Source organism: Nelumbo lutea, chromosome 5, assembly GCF_056320005.1.
Source record: "Nelumbo lutea isolate HS-2025 chromosome 5, American lotus-T2T, whole genome shotgun sequence".
Lineage (NCBI taxonomy): Eukaryota > Viridiplantae > Streptophyta > Magnoliopsida > Proteales > Nelumbonaceae > Nelumbo > Nelumbo lutea.
In genome coordinates this window covers 54,748,214-54,764,808 of record NC_142688.1, presented here as the reverse complement: position 1 = coordinate 54,764,808, position 16,595 = coordinate 54,748,214, and the positions used below count along the sequence as shown (strand labels likewise).

Here is a 16,595-nt window from a genome sequence, read left to right as displayed (position 1 = left end):
GTTGCACCACTAACCACAGCACCGGGCAAACAGGAAGAGTTCAAAACAAGACACCAAGACAAAGGCCAACAATGAGGCATAAAACAGTTGAGTTCTCCATTCTATTTGAGGTTATCATATCATTTCTATATGATTAATTATTTGATGGGAATGCTCATATTAATAAACCAGAACCTTAACATTTCCATCATTCAATGGCTTGAACATTCATACTACAAAATTACTTCTTTTCTAGTTTTGAGCCAATTAGTGATGAACATAATAAGATTTTTCATGGGTTATTCAGTGGCAAGCAATACTCACATCTGAACATCACTCCTCAAAATAAACACCACAAATGGGAAAAAAGACATTTAGAACTGACTGGCATGGGTTAACGTCTTTGATATAAAAATGCCACCCTAAAGCTTATTTACATATAATAACAATACGCATTAGCAGATATTACGAAGTCTCAATCACATGAACCATTTCAGTACCAAACTACAGTATTGATTCTCAACTCTTTCCAAATACGTAAAAAAACACAACTAAACTGAAAAAAGGCCCAAGCAGATAGACAGGTTCCAGTTGTTTAATAAGACACATCCAAAACTTACCTATTGTCATCAAGCAATATTTTCTTTTGTTCCATTATCATCAAGCAATATTGTCACCCGTAAAGCAATCCTCTATTGTACCACACAACACACACAATTTCCCCAGTGAAGTAAGATTTTTTAATTTCATCAGTGCAGAATGTCAATTCCTTCATGTTCATCAGAGTACTGTCTTCCAGAATTAGCTTCAAGTAATAAGAGTTGAAAATGAGAAATAAAGACAGTAAAGGAGAGAAAAATAAAAAAGAAACACTCATAAGCCATCCAGAAGCTACATAGCTTAGTTCGTACTTAGAGCTTGATGGATTTTTCTAATTGGGGCTTGGGGGTGGCATAGAGGGTTTTCTATGTAATCGAGTAGGGAATTGTGCTGTTCTCTAGCTGTTGGATCCCCACTACTTTCTTTTCTTTATTGCTTGTTTCTTTCCCTCTTTAAAATAATCAATCTTACCAATTAAAAAGTTCTAAGTAGCCCCCAAAATCCTCCAGAACAAGCATATACAAGTTTAATTTAAGAGTCCCACCATGATGCCAAAAGGGCATGTACCTAAAAAACTAATAACCAATGAACTAGTACAATAGAAATAACCAGTCAACTGGTATTTATCAAAATTCACCAGGGGTGGGGGTTTTGATTGATCAAAGTTCTTCTAGGATCATAGAAATTGCCTCCATTTAATAGAAAAAATAAGCTTCAATTAAATTTGACATGTCAGTAGAAGTAACCCTCATATGTTTTTTGGAGCCATCTTTTTTTGACAGTGCTATTTTATAGAAGTTAGAAACTACATTAACTAAGAGAACAAATTTCTCTAGCAGAAAAAAGAAACCATTAGGAGCATTTCAAGGGTAGTTTGCCTATAAAGTAGGTTGCAATTATGAAATGAAATGTTCTTTCCTCACTGTACCAGTGAGAAGAGTACACGAAACAAAATGGAGGATTTCCAAGTCACCTAACGAAATGGGTAATACTAAAATTTAAAGCCACATGAAAGAAAATACTACAAAGAGAGGACCTAAAGAGTACAACAAAATTTTTATATATACATTAATGATCAAATATATCAATGACCAACCAATCCATAATCATTTTATGCAGACAACTAAGCAAAAGGAAAAAAGAAAGAAAGATATTATATCTTTTAGCATATTCACCCAAGAGTGAACACAGAACAAATAATCCCAACTGTATTTTCCATGAGCTAGTTTTTACATAATCAAATGATACAACAATATATACATGGAATAGACCTCCCACTGGTAACCCAAGATATCTGAATTCAACTCAACCCCTAAAAAGTGAATACTTTTATAAATTTAGTTATCTTTCAAATGCATCTTAATTGAATGCATACACAAAAATAGGTTACTCGCCTGGCAATTAAAAAAATAATGAGTTAGCTAAAACCGAACCCAGCAGCGAGTGCATTTGGCCATACAATCACCCTTGCAATCCACGTTATAACCCAAAACTCTGGGATTACGGAGAAGAAGGTTTCGAAGAGATTTCCCCTTAATTCCCCATTCCTCCTCCAGAACCCGAACATTAGTCCTCAGCTCATCCTCAACACTGCAACCAAGAACCTCAGGAAATTTCTTAAGTAATTTGCAAAGATCATCATCTGAAAGGCCTAATGTCCTTAGATAATCCAGTATTTCATTTACTAGATCAACTTTTGGAACTTCCTTCTCTCTTTCTTCACCCCAATAAGGTGAATGGACTTGGCCAAATGCTTTTCCTAATATCATGTCTTCCTCTTTGTCACTGAATTTGAATGTAGATAGAGCTTGTTTGCATGACTCCCACATCTTCCTCTCTTCATCACCCAAAACTATAGTTTGAGTTTGTGCAGCAGAACATATCGTCCACTTCTTGGATGGAGCAGAGATCAAACCCCTAAATCTCAAGGCATCTGTTTGAGAATTTGATATTACTCCATGTTCTAGATGCAGTTTCAGTTGTGAATATTTTGGAGCATATGTTCTAACATCTGACTGGCAAATGGGAAAGAATGTATAAAAGTTAAGGACAACTGAAGAAACCATATAGCAGTTGGAAAATGTACTTATGAAAATGGATACATGCAATATGCAAGCATGATCAGTACATATATAGGATGAATTTAGCACATGAGGGTGTAATCACTAATATTCTGGTAAATGATGGTCCAGTCCCAATTACCAGCATTATGGCTGGTTCCTAGCATTGGAGTCTCTAGAAGTGAGCTCCAAGGTAGGAAGCAGCATCTCACAAATTGTGAGGCATGTCTTAGACAGATTAGGTGCCAAGAGCCCACCCCAAATGATGTGCAACTGCTAAAAGGCCTTGCTCCTATGCCAGAATAAGAGGGATAATTTGCACTCCTGTATGAACAAGACTGCATAAAGCCAAATGTATGAAATTGATATCGGGGAATGATAGCACACAGTTCTCAGCAAACTTAGCTTCGGACTCATGAATCAGTCCCTAAGCAAGCCATTAATCAGACCTTTCTCTGGAACTCTTAAGCCACAGTCCATTGTCCAGTCCAAACCCATATTCTAGCACATATCCGTACCCAAGCCCATAGCTAGGCCTATACCCAATCTCAAACTCAATCCAAACTGATATCCATGTCCAAATCCAAATGCATTATTCATATTCAAACCCAGATTCATGAGCTATATACCCATATCCAAAACTATATCCATGATCCACCCAACTCATAAATCTTGGTACAAATAAAGAAGTGAATGCACCTTGGAAACTATAAGTTGGCATTTCTTATGACGTTAGTCACCAAGAAATGTACAGAAAGTTGAAATTGTGTTTTATTAGACAGATTCACTAGGAAGGGTCGGACAAGTATGAGAATGTGGGTTTCAGTCTGCAAGTGACCATTTTCCGCCAAAAAAAAAGAGAGGTTAATTGTATCTAATGTACTTTATTATTTACCCCCCCCCAAAAATAAAAAATAAAAAATGGATAGCTGGGACATCATTGGGTGATAGCCCTTGCCCTTAAATATGTAGTACAGATCATAGTTGTCAAGGCAATGCCTAGGTGATAAAGTGCCCGTGGTTTTATATTGTTGGAGGCATAGTTTTCAAGGCACCAAGGCGAGGCTAGGCGACAAGAGGGCACCTTGTCCCCTAGTCATCTAGGCAGATGCCTAGGTGACACCTAGGCAATGGATTTTTAAGTAAAGCCATATATCCTAGGGTAGTTTCCTAGGTTTCATAACCATGTTTCCTTAATAATTATCCATAATTTTCATATGAGAATTATAAATTTCATGTTAAGTCTAGAAAATCAACATTTTATGAGAAGAAAAAGAACAAAGGAAAGAAAATTATATATATAAATATATATATATATATATATATGCATGTATAGGGGATGAACCCCTACTTCTGTAATAGGAAAAGAAGAAAAGAAAAGGTGGAAGAAGAAAATGTGTTGATTAGACAAAACTTTAAGTTCTTCCCTTGCTTATTGGTTCAGGTTTTGAAATCTTTGAGGGTTCAATCAAGGATCAAATTTTCGATAAGATGTGCCCCATATCGGGTGTATTGTATTTGTTAGACAGTTTTTGTATGCCCTTAGCTTCAACCAGAATGATGTACATTATGAGTCTATTGTAAATGAATAAAGTACATATATGATTCATGTTCCTTTGGTATGTTTCTGTGTAATACCCTTAAATTGAACACTCAATGAGACTCGTGTTAGTTTAGAATGTTCACAGCCAGTGGGTCAGTCTGGGGAGACCTATCCTGATAAGGCTGACACTGATGTGCCACCAAGTCGGTTGGGGTGGCCTGTCTCAGCCACCAGGGTGAGACCCAAGGCACATGCAGTGTAGGATTAATTGAATCTTTGAACCGGACCAGATTTCCAGTATTGCCCTGGACCTTGGAGATTAATGGGCAAAACTGGAAAGTTACACCCAACCCCTAGACTCGATTATGATACTGCACTAGGTGTCGGATTGGGCTGTCTTTGATGTACCAATCAGTGAGATCCTTAGTGGGGGTCAAAACCTGGGTATGTTGGAATAGTCTAAGAATTCATCTGAGTGGGTGATCATAGTGACATGATCATCCCCTTTGTCGGACAAAGGTAATGATCGGGGATGCACTCACTGATGGAAACCAAGACTGCCGGCAGCCGATTTCAATCGTTGAGATTTGTTTTGCAAAATATATTTTATATGAGATATAAAAGTATATATATATTACGGTTTCCAAAATGTTTGCAAGAAGGTTTTAATTCCCGGGATCCATATAAGCAGAGAGTGCAACATTGTTCCTTGCAGCCGAGGGAGAGGTCCTCTCTTGTCGGGCAGTGTTTGATCATTATGGATTGAAAGGTTAAGTGTAAGACCATTAAGGATAATGCCTGATGGGCTAATCTTGCATCTGCCCATAGTCCATGGGTGTTACAAGGTGGCTTGGCCCAGGGACCACTTAGGGTAAGTGTTGGGCCCATAGAGCCCATGTGATGGGTTTCAGGGGTGCACTGTCCATAACAGTGTATTCGGCCAGGCCTTGTAACAAAGGTTGGGCCGAACCCATGTGGTTGATGTATAGATCAATGCTTGGGTCCCACGCCATACAAGGAAGCCCAACTGGGCAGCAGTTAGGAAGGATAACTGAGTACATGACCTTAATGGGCCTAAAGCCCATTTCGAACTGGGCTATTTTAATTAGTTAAATTTGGGGTGAATTCTGGGATGGATTAGCAGATAGGATAGGGTCTTAACCCTATCCACTCAGAGAGTCCAGATCTGAATGTGATTTAGATTTGGAAACCTCCTAATGAGATTAGGAGAAGGCTGATCTAATCTGCAGATAAGATAAGGGTTTATCCTTATCACCTAAAGCGATGTTTGATCCAAATATGATTTGGATCAGCAACTCCTAATGGGATTAGGAGCTGATCCTTTAAGGTTACAAAAGAAGGAAGGGGCGGCAGCCTTTAGATCATCACAAGATCATCAGATCACTACAAGTCTTTAGAGCTGAAATCACAGAAGAGAGAATTGAGCATACCTGCGAAAATTCTCTCTTTCCGCTTCCTTCCTGTCGCCGCCTCACCTGCCAGTTCGACCTCCTTTTTAGTGGGAGAAATCAAGATTCGATCTTGATATCAGTTCCTTGTGAAGGGACTGATAGGAAGCTGTGCTCACGTGCCATCCTGCTATTTCTTGCGAAGGACTAGGTTCTTGGAGAAGAACACTGCTGATTCTGCTCCATCTTCAGTGGGAGCAGTCTTTGGATCCTTCCTTGGGTGTGAATACCTTCGTTGGGAGATATTATTTTTCCGTATCAGGTATAATCCTCTCCCACTGCTTTTATTCAGATATGGTTCAGTTTATGGTTCAAGATTGATCCTTGAAAATATGATTTTCTAATTAGGGAATGCGATTCCCAGTTGAAGGGAGAGAAATTTTTTTTGAAATTCGCCCACCTTATTCCGCAAGATTTGGGCGTCCATGCGATGGATTTCTCATCCCTTCAGTATTGTATCTTTGGGGACCCATTTTTTAAATTATATATACTTAAAAATGAAATTAAAAACCAAAGAAATAAAAAAAGGGGGGAGTATCGTTATAAGTACCAATACACCTCTACCAATACATAGAGGTGTATCAATACTTTGAACAATAGTTAGCAATGTTTGTGTTGATTAAACCCTAACAAATAAGAAAATAATAAAAAGAAACTAGTATATAAACACATAAAATGAATATTCTAGTTTAATAATGTCTATTTTATAATTATAATGTCAAAAAACTAAAAATATAAAAGTATTTTATAACACGGTGCACAAAACTGCTTGGCGACTGAGCGAGGCAAGCCTCCAAGGGTGCCTTGTCACTAGAGATGGCAATTTTCCCCACAAAACCAGGTACCCAATCCGACCCGCCCCGAACAGGGCAGATTTTCTCCAATCATAAATGGGAACGGGTCAGGTTCGGGATTTTTCTTTTGCCCCGGACCGGTTGGTTCTTGTGGCACCACATTCAGGAATCTAGCACTTTGCTTGCAAAAATGAACATCTTGCTCAGATCATTTCAAAGATCTGAAAACTCATAGGCCTTGTGAGTTTCTTGGGCTTGTCTGATGTACCTCACTTGGCTTTTGAGTCTATTGTTTTTGTCCTGTTGTTGTAAGGCCTGAAGTGGATCCTTTTGCTTTCGAAGGACTAGTTGAACTTTTTTTATCTAGTTTGATTGTTTTTAATAAAGTTTTTCTATCATTATCTACTCAAAAATAAAGTCATATTGAATTAGGATAAACTAAAGGTAAGATAATATCACTACTTTAGAAGTTTGGGAATTAATGAGGCTGACAAATATATCTATACTACTAATAAAAGAGCGAATAGCCCCATTATTTGGACTTTTCATTAGACATTTTTACGCCTTATCTAAGCAACATACAACGGGCATAAAAAAGTGCATATATGTCCTCTACTCTCACTCCAAAAACTGCCCACTTATAATTATTCAAAAACTGTCCACTTACAACAGTTAAGAAACTGATTGCTTATAACTGTTCAAAAACTTCCATGAATTGTAAATAGTTTTGTCCTGGAGATACTGTCACGTGCAAATGCACATACATGTTTACTAGTTATATTCTAGTAACTCAATTTAACCAACTTATTAAGAATTTATAAGAAAAAAGAAAAAAATCAAAAAAGAACAAAATCATATACTACATTTATATTTACCATTGCATCTGTATTTTATTACATGTATGGGATTATTGTATATTTTAATAAATTATATAATAAATAAAAATGATAACCAAATTATATTTAAAAAAACCTATTACCGAATGCATGTCCCTGGCATCCAGGGGTCTTAGGAGTGCAGCAGTAGATATAGACATAACCTCTTGTGTGTTTTGTATGAAATGGCCACTCTCAGACTCAGACCTGCACTTTTATGCTTATCATACCAAGATTTTACCATCACACCAAGCAATGCCCCCAAACCAGCCAAATTTCCTTTGAGAAATGCTATTTATAGAATTTCCCAAAATGAGAACCAAAGTTCTGTTAATGAACATATGAAATTATTCTAGAACATGAAAATGGGTTTGCCATACAACTCAAGTGAAGTGGTAGTAGTAATTAACAAATAATGCAGAGAGATTGTATGTATAAAGAAGAGACATACAATAGAAAAGGAACAGTATGTTGTAGATTCAAAGGTCAGCATAGGTTAACCAAATGATTTACCCAGTACCCCTGCTGCCAGAAAGTACCACAGAAAAAAAAAAGAATGTTAAAAATAAAAGAAACAAAGTACATATTAGAAGAAATAAACAGAGTCTATGAGGTGAAGAATGAAAGCAAGAGTAAATTATATAAGCATGGTTGTGATTTTCTGAAAATGTAAAGAAGACATCATAGACCTACAGATTTTAAAACTCCATTTCATAAACTTCCATTCACCCCACACCAAATTCCTTTCTAATTTGTGTCATTTGATAATGGCTGAAATAGATGAACTTGATGAGGTATTGCTTTGTCTTCTAGAGAATGTAGATTTTTTGCCCATTCGAACCCCACATTCTCAGTAAACAACACTGTATCATCAGAAAATTTGAAGGTTAACCTTTGTAGAGATGTAGAACAAGAATGTGGTTCCCAATGCTGCATGTCTATTTATATTGCTGTTAGTATGTTAGATGAATTAGTTGGTAGTTATTTTCTGTTATTTATAGCTTATGTAAGCAGTAGGGGTAATACTGGTCTTTTACCTTGTTTTAAATCATTAATATAAATAGTTGAGTGGGGCGACAATCACAGTTATGACCCACACTCTTCTCTGAATCTTTTCTCTTCGTGTTCTCTCTTCTTCTCCTCTTCTTCTCTTCTTCTTCTTTTATTCTCTGCATTATTTATTGTTTAATTCAGATCTAAACTAAGACTGATTGCAGTCTTACTAGACAACTTGGTATCAAAACCAACCTAGGGCTTCTCATGTGAGTCTAATCAGGCCGACTGCATGAGAACTTCCTAGGGTTGGAAGTTTTAGCAAAAAAGTCAATCAGATGGTTCTTGGAGATTGCTGGTAGAGTACAGCAGATGCCCAAGGGATTGTAGAGCCTTGGAAGGTGTCCAGTGATCAGGAAGAATCAGAGGAAAGAAAGAAAATTCAAGATTAGGGTTCAGACTGTGGATTGGAGGTGGCAGCCAGACTTTTTTTTGGGTAGGTTTCAGTTTGTTTTGAGATCAACTTCAATCAGAATTTGATTTGATAATCTGGAAGGAGCAGCTGGAAGTTTTCTATTTTCTCTGAATTTTTTTAGTGTTTTCTCTTGACCTACGACCAGTTCTCAGATTTAAACCCTAAATTTGTGACTGTTATCAGTTTCTGGGAGATTATTAGACCTGTTCCAATTTTTCTGGGTGGTTGCTAGACCTATTTCAACCTTCTAGGTTGGCTGTTAGCAATTTCTTGGTGCAATTACATCTGTTTCAGCCTTAAAGGGTTTTCTTTTGATAGATTCCTTGAAAGAGATTGCAGGAATGGAGTTTAAAAATCAAAGGGAAAGTATTTTGGGGGCTGGTGGTACTGGAAACATGACTAAGAACACGTTTCATATTACCACAGTCGAATTTGATGGATCAAATTACTTGGAAGGGCTCAGTCAGCCATGATGGCTATTGGAGGTAGAGGAAAACTGAGCTCTGTGTTGGGGGGGTGTAAAGGAACCAACCAAGGAAGACCCAACATATGCCAAATGGGTTCAAGAGAACTATTTGGTTATGACTTGCCTGTGCAACTCCATGCAGCCTCACATCAACCGAAATTACTTGTAGGCAAAAACTGCTAAGGAGAAACTTACTCCCAACCACTTAACGTTACTAGGGCTTATGAGCTGAAATGTGAAATAAACAACCTTAAACAAGAAGAGAAACCAGTCTCAGTTTACTTCACTTTGAAATATTTGTGGCATGAAATTGATCACCTAGAGACGATTGAGTGGAAAAGTCAAAGGGATGCACAAACTTACAGAAAACAGGTTGAGACCAATAGGGTTTTAGAATTCCTAGCTAGTCTGAATTCAGAATATGATATTGTGAGGCAACAACTCCTTACCAGAGAAAGTGTGACCATGTCTCAATCATATTCTTTAGTACACAGTGAGGAAAGTAGGAGAAAAATTATGTTGCAATATCAACCTATAGAATCAGTTTTAGCAGTAGTGAAACCAAAGTTTGGGGATGACAAGGAAAGGGATATGAAGGAGGAGGATAAGAGGGAATTAGTATGTGAACATTGCAAGAAACCGAAGCATACCAAAGACACATGTTGGAAGTTATATCCACATCTAATTCCAGCAAAGCTTAAAAACAAAAAGGGGAATGTCAGTGTGGCTATCACTACTGATGGTGCACCCTCATCTAGCACAAGAGCCACATCCCTAGACACTTTGGCTGTTTTCTGAGCAACTCTGACTCAGTTGGAAAGTGAAGTTGGCACTTCAGCATCCTCATCTCAACCACCAGTCACAACATCTACTACTCCCACTTCAGCATTTGTTCATTTAGGTATAAGGGCTTCAGCATATCATGCCATAGCCCCAGGTAACAATAAACCTTGTTGGGTTATAGATTCAGGTGCATTTGACCACATGACTGGCTTGTCCTCACTGTTTATTACTTATTGCTTATCCTTTGGCAAACACAAAGTGTCTATTGTTGATGGCTCCTTTGTTCCAATTTCTAGCAAGGCCACAAGGGAGATATTAAATTGTCTAATGCCATCTCTTTGTCTGAGTTGCATGTTCCTAAACTTAGTACTAACCTGTTTTCAATTAGTAGCGTCACTAAAAGTCAAAACTGTTCAGTGATTTTCTTTCTTAATCGATGTGTTTTTCAGGATCTGGAGACGGTGAAGGTGATTGGGATTGTGAGATGAATGGATTCTACCTATTTGGAGGGAATTCACATGGGGAAGATAGAGAAGTTCGGAGGTTTTGTTTCTCAGTCTATGAGTCAGGTTATGCTTTGGCATAATTGACTAGGTCATTTTTCGTTTAGGTCTTTGAAGAGTTTATTTCCCAGCTTGTTTGAGTCAGTCCAGATGTCTAGTTTAAAATGTGAAAGTTATGAACTTGCAAAGCATTGTAGAACAACCTATTCTTTGAGCAATAAAAAAAGTAGCACTCCTTTTGAAATTGTGCATATTGATGTTTGGGGACCATATCGCATCACTACTATGGGGGGGATACAAATATTTCTTGTTGTTTGTTGATGACTATACACGCTTTTCATGGGTTTACCTTATACGTTCTCAAGATGAGGTTCCTACCTTGACTCGGATCTTCTATCAGATGGTTTTGACCTAATTTGGGGTCAAAATCAAAATTTTCAGATCCGACATGTTTTGCAAAACCATTGGCTTCATATTTCCTTGACCATGGAGCCATCCATCAGAGCACCTGTTCGCATACACCTCAGCAAAATGGGGTTGCTGAGAGGAAGAATAGGCATATATTGGAGGTGGCTAGAAGCATTATGCTCAACTCCAATGTACCTATACGTTTTTGGGGAGATGTTATTCATACAGCTATGTATCTCACCAACCGAGTTCCTTCATGGGTCCTAAACATGAAAGTTCCATTTACCCTATTATATCCTGATAAGGAGATGCTTACTATTCTCCTTAAGACTTTTGGATGTACTTTCTTTGTTCAGATCCTTAGGCCTCATCATTCCAAATTTGATCCTAAAGTCTCAAAATGCATTTTCTTTGAGTATGCGCAAACTCAAAAGGGATATTGCTGCTATGAACCTATCTCTGGGAAATTTTTTGTTTCTATGGATGTCATATTCTTTGAGGATGTACCCTATTATCCTAGAGTTTCATTTCAAGGGAAAAGTAGTGAGATAGGGCCTCATTCATCAAAAATTCTATTACCTATCCCAATCACTGAAGGTGAGTGTAGTGAGGAGGGTTATCAAAGGTGTCAAGATTTAAGGGTGTATCACAAGCGGTGGAGGCAAGTTGATTTCGGTCATCAGCAATCCAGGTCAACTCCAATTTCCTCTATGGCTCCAAATCCAAGTACCACAGTTCCTTTATCCCCCACTATAGATGAAATACCTTCCATTGTTGAGCCTTTTCCTTCTCCATTGGATGATCTTGATCTTCCAATTGCAGTCCGTAAGGGAAGCGCCATTGCACCTCATCTACAGCTCATTGTATTTCCCAGTTTCTATCTTATGATCATTTGTCTCCATCCTACAAGTCCTTTTTGGCATCTATTGATGCTATTTCCATTCCTAGAACAATGCAGGAAGCCTTGTCAGTACCTGAGTGAAAGGGAGCAAAACACTCCCAAGAACAAAATTTCATTACTTAATCACAAAAGAATTACAGAGAGGAAGATAAACTTTCTTATCTTCCAAAGGGAGCAAAACACTCCCGAGAACAAAAAAGAAAAATTATACTTGTGCCCAAAACATTGATTCCCTCACAACTCCTTGCTTAGCTAATCCATCCGCAAAGGAGTTAGCTAACATATTCACCCAGCTAACCTTAACTTCCATCTCCTAAACCAGCCACCTAAACTTTCTCCTCTCATTACTGTACATCCATAGACTGCTATTTTCTTTATTCAACCACCCTAACACCACCTCTGAATTCCCTTCAATGAAGGTAGAAATGGATGCTCTTCTAAAAAACAATACATGGGAGTTAGTTGATTAGCCTAAAGGGAAGAAACCAGTTCGGCGTAGATGAGTGTTTACAGTGAAATATAATGTTGATGGTTCCATTGAAAGGTATAAGGTCAGATTAGTTGCAAAGGGGTTACATAGACATATGGCATAGACTATTTGGAGACTTTTGCACCAGTAACAAAGATGAACACCATGAAAGTTTTACTATCCATTGCATCCAATTTCTTATGGCCATTGTTTCAGATGGATGTTAAAAACACCTTCCTCAATGGTGATTTGCAAGAAGAGGTATACATGGAGTTACCTCCTGAATTCTATAGTGTAGAAGCAGAGCAAAAGGTCCGTCGACTTAATAAGGCCTTAAATGGACTGAAGTAGTCTCCCAGAGCCTGGTTTGATAGATTTAGATAGGACCTTGAAAAATTCGGCTATGTGCAAGCCCAATCAGGTCACACCCTTTTATTAAGAAAATGGATTCCTCCTTAACTCTACTTGCTGTATATGTGGATGATATTGTAGTGACAAGGAGTGATACCTATGAGATTGACTCTCTTAAGGAGCTACTTCATCAAGAATTTGAGGTCAAAAGACTTGGGAATATTTTGGGCATTGAAGTAGCATGGTCTAAACATGGGATTTTTGTTTCTCAAAGGAAATATGTTCCTAGTCTTTTGGAAGAAACTAGGAAGCTAGGTGTTAAACCTACTAACACACCTATTGAACAAGATCATAAGATCAGTGCAGAAGATGGAGAGCCACTAAAAGATAAAGTTATGTTTCAATAGTTGGTTGGGAAACTACTCTATCTTTGCCTCACATAACCAGACATTTCTTATGCAATCAATGTTGTTAGCCAGTATATGCATTCCCCCATAACCACTCACCTACTCTGCAGTTGAAAGGATATTGGCTTATTTGAAGAGATGTCCAGACAGAGGTATACTCTTCAAAGATAATGGTCACATGAAAATAGAAGTTTACAAAGATGCTAATTGGGCTGAGTATGTTGATAATAGGAGATCTACCTCTTGGTATTGTGCTTTTGTAGGAAGAAATCTTGTCTCTTGGAGAAGTAAAAAACAAAATGTTATTGCTCACTAAAGTGCTGAAGCTGAATACAGATCTATGGCAAATGGTGTGGATGAACTGTTATGGTTGAGATCTCTATTTGAGAATCTAGGTATTGCTTATGAGAAGCCCTTATGTTAAATTGTGATAATCAGGCAGCTACTAACATTGCCCATAATCTAATACAACATGACAAGACTAAGCATATTGAAGTGGATCGACACTTTATCAAAGAGAGAGTTGCTTCCTAAGAAGCATGTCTTCCATATATCACCTCCAATATGCAGCTTGCAGATCTCTTCACTAAGGCGGTTACAAAGACCAAACTAGAGACCGACTTATGCAAGTTGGGAATGAATAATATCTACTCCCAAATTGAGGGGAGTGTAGAGATGTAGAACAATAATGTGGTCCCCATTGTTGCATGTCTATTTATATTGTTGTTAGCATGTTAGCTGGATTAGTTGGTAGTTATTTTCTGTAATTTATAGCTTATGTAAGCAGTAGGGGTAATACTGGTTTTTTACCTTGTTTTAAATCATTAATATAAATAGTCGAGCGGGGCGACAATCTCAGTTATGACCCACACTCTTCTCTGAATCTTTTCTCCTCTTCATGTTCTCTCTTCTTCTTCTCCTCTTCTTCTCCTCTTCTTCTCTTCTTCTTATTTTATTCTCTGCATTATTTCTTGTTTAATCCAGATCTAAACTAAGACTGATTGCAGTCTTACTAGACAACTATCTTGATAAGAATTGCTTTAAAAGAATAAATTTGAGTTAAGAAGAGATAGGTAAATTTGCTGCAACTTTGGGGTGTTCAACTACTAGGTGCCCAATGAAATATCTAGCACTCCCATTAGGAGGCAACCTAGTGTAGCAGCTTCTGGGGTCCCATCATAGAAAGATGTGCAAAATAAATTAACCACTTGGAAGGGAGAATGTCTCCTTGGGAGGTAGGATCACCTTAATCAATTCAATCTTATCTGGCCTACAATCCTTCAATTTTCAAGACGACAGTTGTAGTATTCAAAAGGTTCGAGAAGATCATGAGTGACTTCTTATGGGAACATAGAGAATCTAAGAGGGATCATATGTTGGAACTCAACATTCTTAAGTAAACGGTTATGGAGATTTCCAATTGATTTGGATAATCTATGGTTATGAAAAGCTATTTGCAGGTTTACAAAAGCCTATGTTTCTAGCCTAAAGAGGCAATTCTTAACCCCATTGAGGTTTACTGTTATTTGGCCCAAGAAAGCCATATCTATCAAGGCAATATTTTTGACTCATAAACGGTAAACATGGAAGCAGAATCAAGTTGATAATAGTATGTTCTCTTAGAAACACTTCATCAAGATTGTACAGGCAGTAACTTATCCACTTGAGCACCAGCACTTTGGTATCATGGCACAGATCTTTTCTGGTGGATCCCTAGCACAACTCTTTTCTCGAAAATATTCCATTGGTCGGATCAGAAAACTTCTGCAGATCTTTCATCAGACATAAGTTTGAACAGGGATGCAAGGATAGCATTGTAATAATGCATATAGGATACACCATATCAATTTGAACAGGGAGGTTAGGTTAGAATTACAATTGTCAGTTGAGATAAAAATTGGGGTTAAAACAAAAGTCAGTTTATCTTTTATCTCTCGTGAATATTCTATTGATATCTTTTGTTATCACTCAATTCAGGTGAGTGCAATCTTTTAGTTCTCTGAAACGTAGCAAGGATCAGTAGACTTAAAACGTTATTTCAAACTTAACTCATAAAAGGAACACTATCAAAAATTCAAAATACAGGTGTCTACTAAACCAACGGAAAAACCTCTGCACCAAAGTTCAAGTTATCAGTCTATCACAAATAAAACCTAGCATAAGTACATCATCTTTGGATGAAATAATGCCCAAAGAAATGAAACCTTGAGACTGAGGAGATTGTGCAAAATCATCCACAACATATAAGAATATCCAGAATTCCTTGAAGCAGATAAAGGCAAAAATATGGCTATATGTACCATAGACATAGATATAGAAATAGGTATTTGTGTACTAGGTGGATAGTGGAAACTCTACCCTCATAAGAATTACTAAAGTCTCCTATAGACTATAGGAAGTGACAACCTTGCTGCACCACCAGGTGTTATCGGCATTGCCATAGAAAAAAGGTGATTTTTAATCTCCTAGAGAGCTGTGAGCATCACCCAAGACATACAACCAAAGGAAAATAACAGTTCAAGTTTATGTCGAATTGCCATCCCTCCTTTATTGGTGAACAAGGAGTCACTTGTTTTCGAGTTATTCCAGTATTAATTAACAAAGTACTCACAAAAACTAAATTGGGGAAATAAATAAAAATATGATAAAAAAAGAAAGCCAATTAAAGTCATCTACAAATGCAAGTCGAAAGATAGATCAGTACCTAGATAGACAGTTGTTTCCTGCCACCACCACTGATTACGGAAGAGCGGAAGTAACAGAGAGGAATTGGTGAGAAACGAACAAACCCTCTGTTTTTCTGATTTTCTCTTCTTTAGATAGAGCAATGAATAGAACGACTGGTTGATTCGTTACCACACCAGATGGAGGCTCTCAGGACCAGGAAGGAGATGGTGGGTCCTACTAATAACTGTCCACTAGCTCAGCTCTTCCAGGAGATGAGGAGGTAAGGAAGAAGCAAGAAACCATTGGAAGCCCGATTCCCGTCCGTTGGATCCACTCAATAGGCAACTGTTTGTCCGTTGGACGGTTGGATACCGCGCCTTCTGTCTTGCGAATTACGCTTCACTACTTTATGCTGTGTTTGGTTCGAAGGAAAAATGTATATAGGTTTCCTACCTTTCCCTACCTTTATCCACTTTATAGGAACGGTTAGTGACACTACAACATTAAAATATTTAAGATCCATTTGGTTCGTAGTCAGAATTAGAATCGAATTTAAAATCGAAATCTCTCAAAATTAAAATCGAATTAGGGTCAAGGGATTGCTACCATAGCTGTGAAAGTGGCTCTTGGCTGTGTATTCAAAGATATTTCACACTTGGTGAGGCTGCAAGCTATGACTAACGTGGAAAACAGGGCTTCTCAGAGAGTTTTAGAGAAAGCTGGGTTCACCAAGGAGGGTGTTTTGAGGAAGTATGGCTTTCTAAAAGGGAAGATCAATGATTTGGTTATCTACAGCTTCATATGTACTGAAACCTTATTCAATTGATGATAATCTTAAGAGACAAATTGGTG

General features: G+C 37.7%; 1 protein-coding gene across 2 annotated transcripts; it reads right to left on the bottom strand.

The window, feature by feature from the left end:
• Positions 1-1,716: 1,716 nt before the first annotated feature.
• LOC148852495 (Mitochondrial transcription termination factor family protein) lies at positions 1,717-16,125 on the bottom strand. Of its 2 annotated transcripts, none has more exons than XM_088947848.1 (3): positions 15,781-16,125; positions 7,772-7,845; positions 1,717-2,594 (listed from the first exon to the last, which is right to left on the bottom strand). In XM_088947848.1, the coding sequence occupies exons 2-3, from the start codon at positions 7,811-7,813 to the stop codon at positions 2,001-2,003; spliced, it is 636 nt and encodes a 211-aa protein (XP_088803974.1). In that variant the 5' UTR covers positions 7,814-7,845; positions 15,781-16,125; the 3' UTR covers positions 1,717-2,000. The 2 variants fall into 2 exon arrangements, with proteins under 2 accessions (XP_088803974.1, XP_088803975.1); XM_088947849.1 differs by having other exon boundaries at positions 7,772-7,842; positions 15,781-16,010.
• Positions 16,126-16,595: the final 470 nt, after the last annotated feature.

Bases quoted from the DNA above. Each gene is read 5' to 3' on its own strand.
- LOC148852495 (XM_088947848.1), bottom strand. From the start codon at position 7,813: ATGCTGACCTTTGAATCTACAACATACTGTTCCTTTTCTATT. The intron at 2,595-7,771 runs GTATGTCTCTTC...CCCATTTGCCAG, and splicing joins CATACTGTTCCTTTTCTATT to TCAGATGTTAGAACATATGC.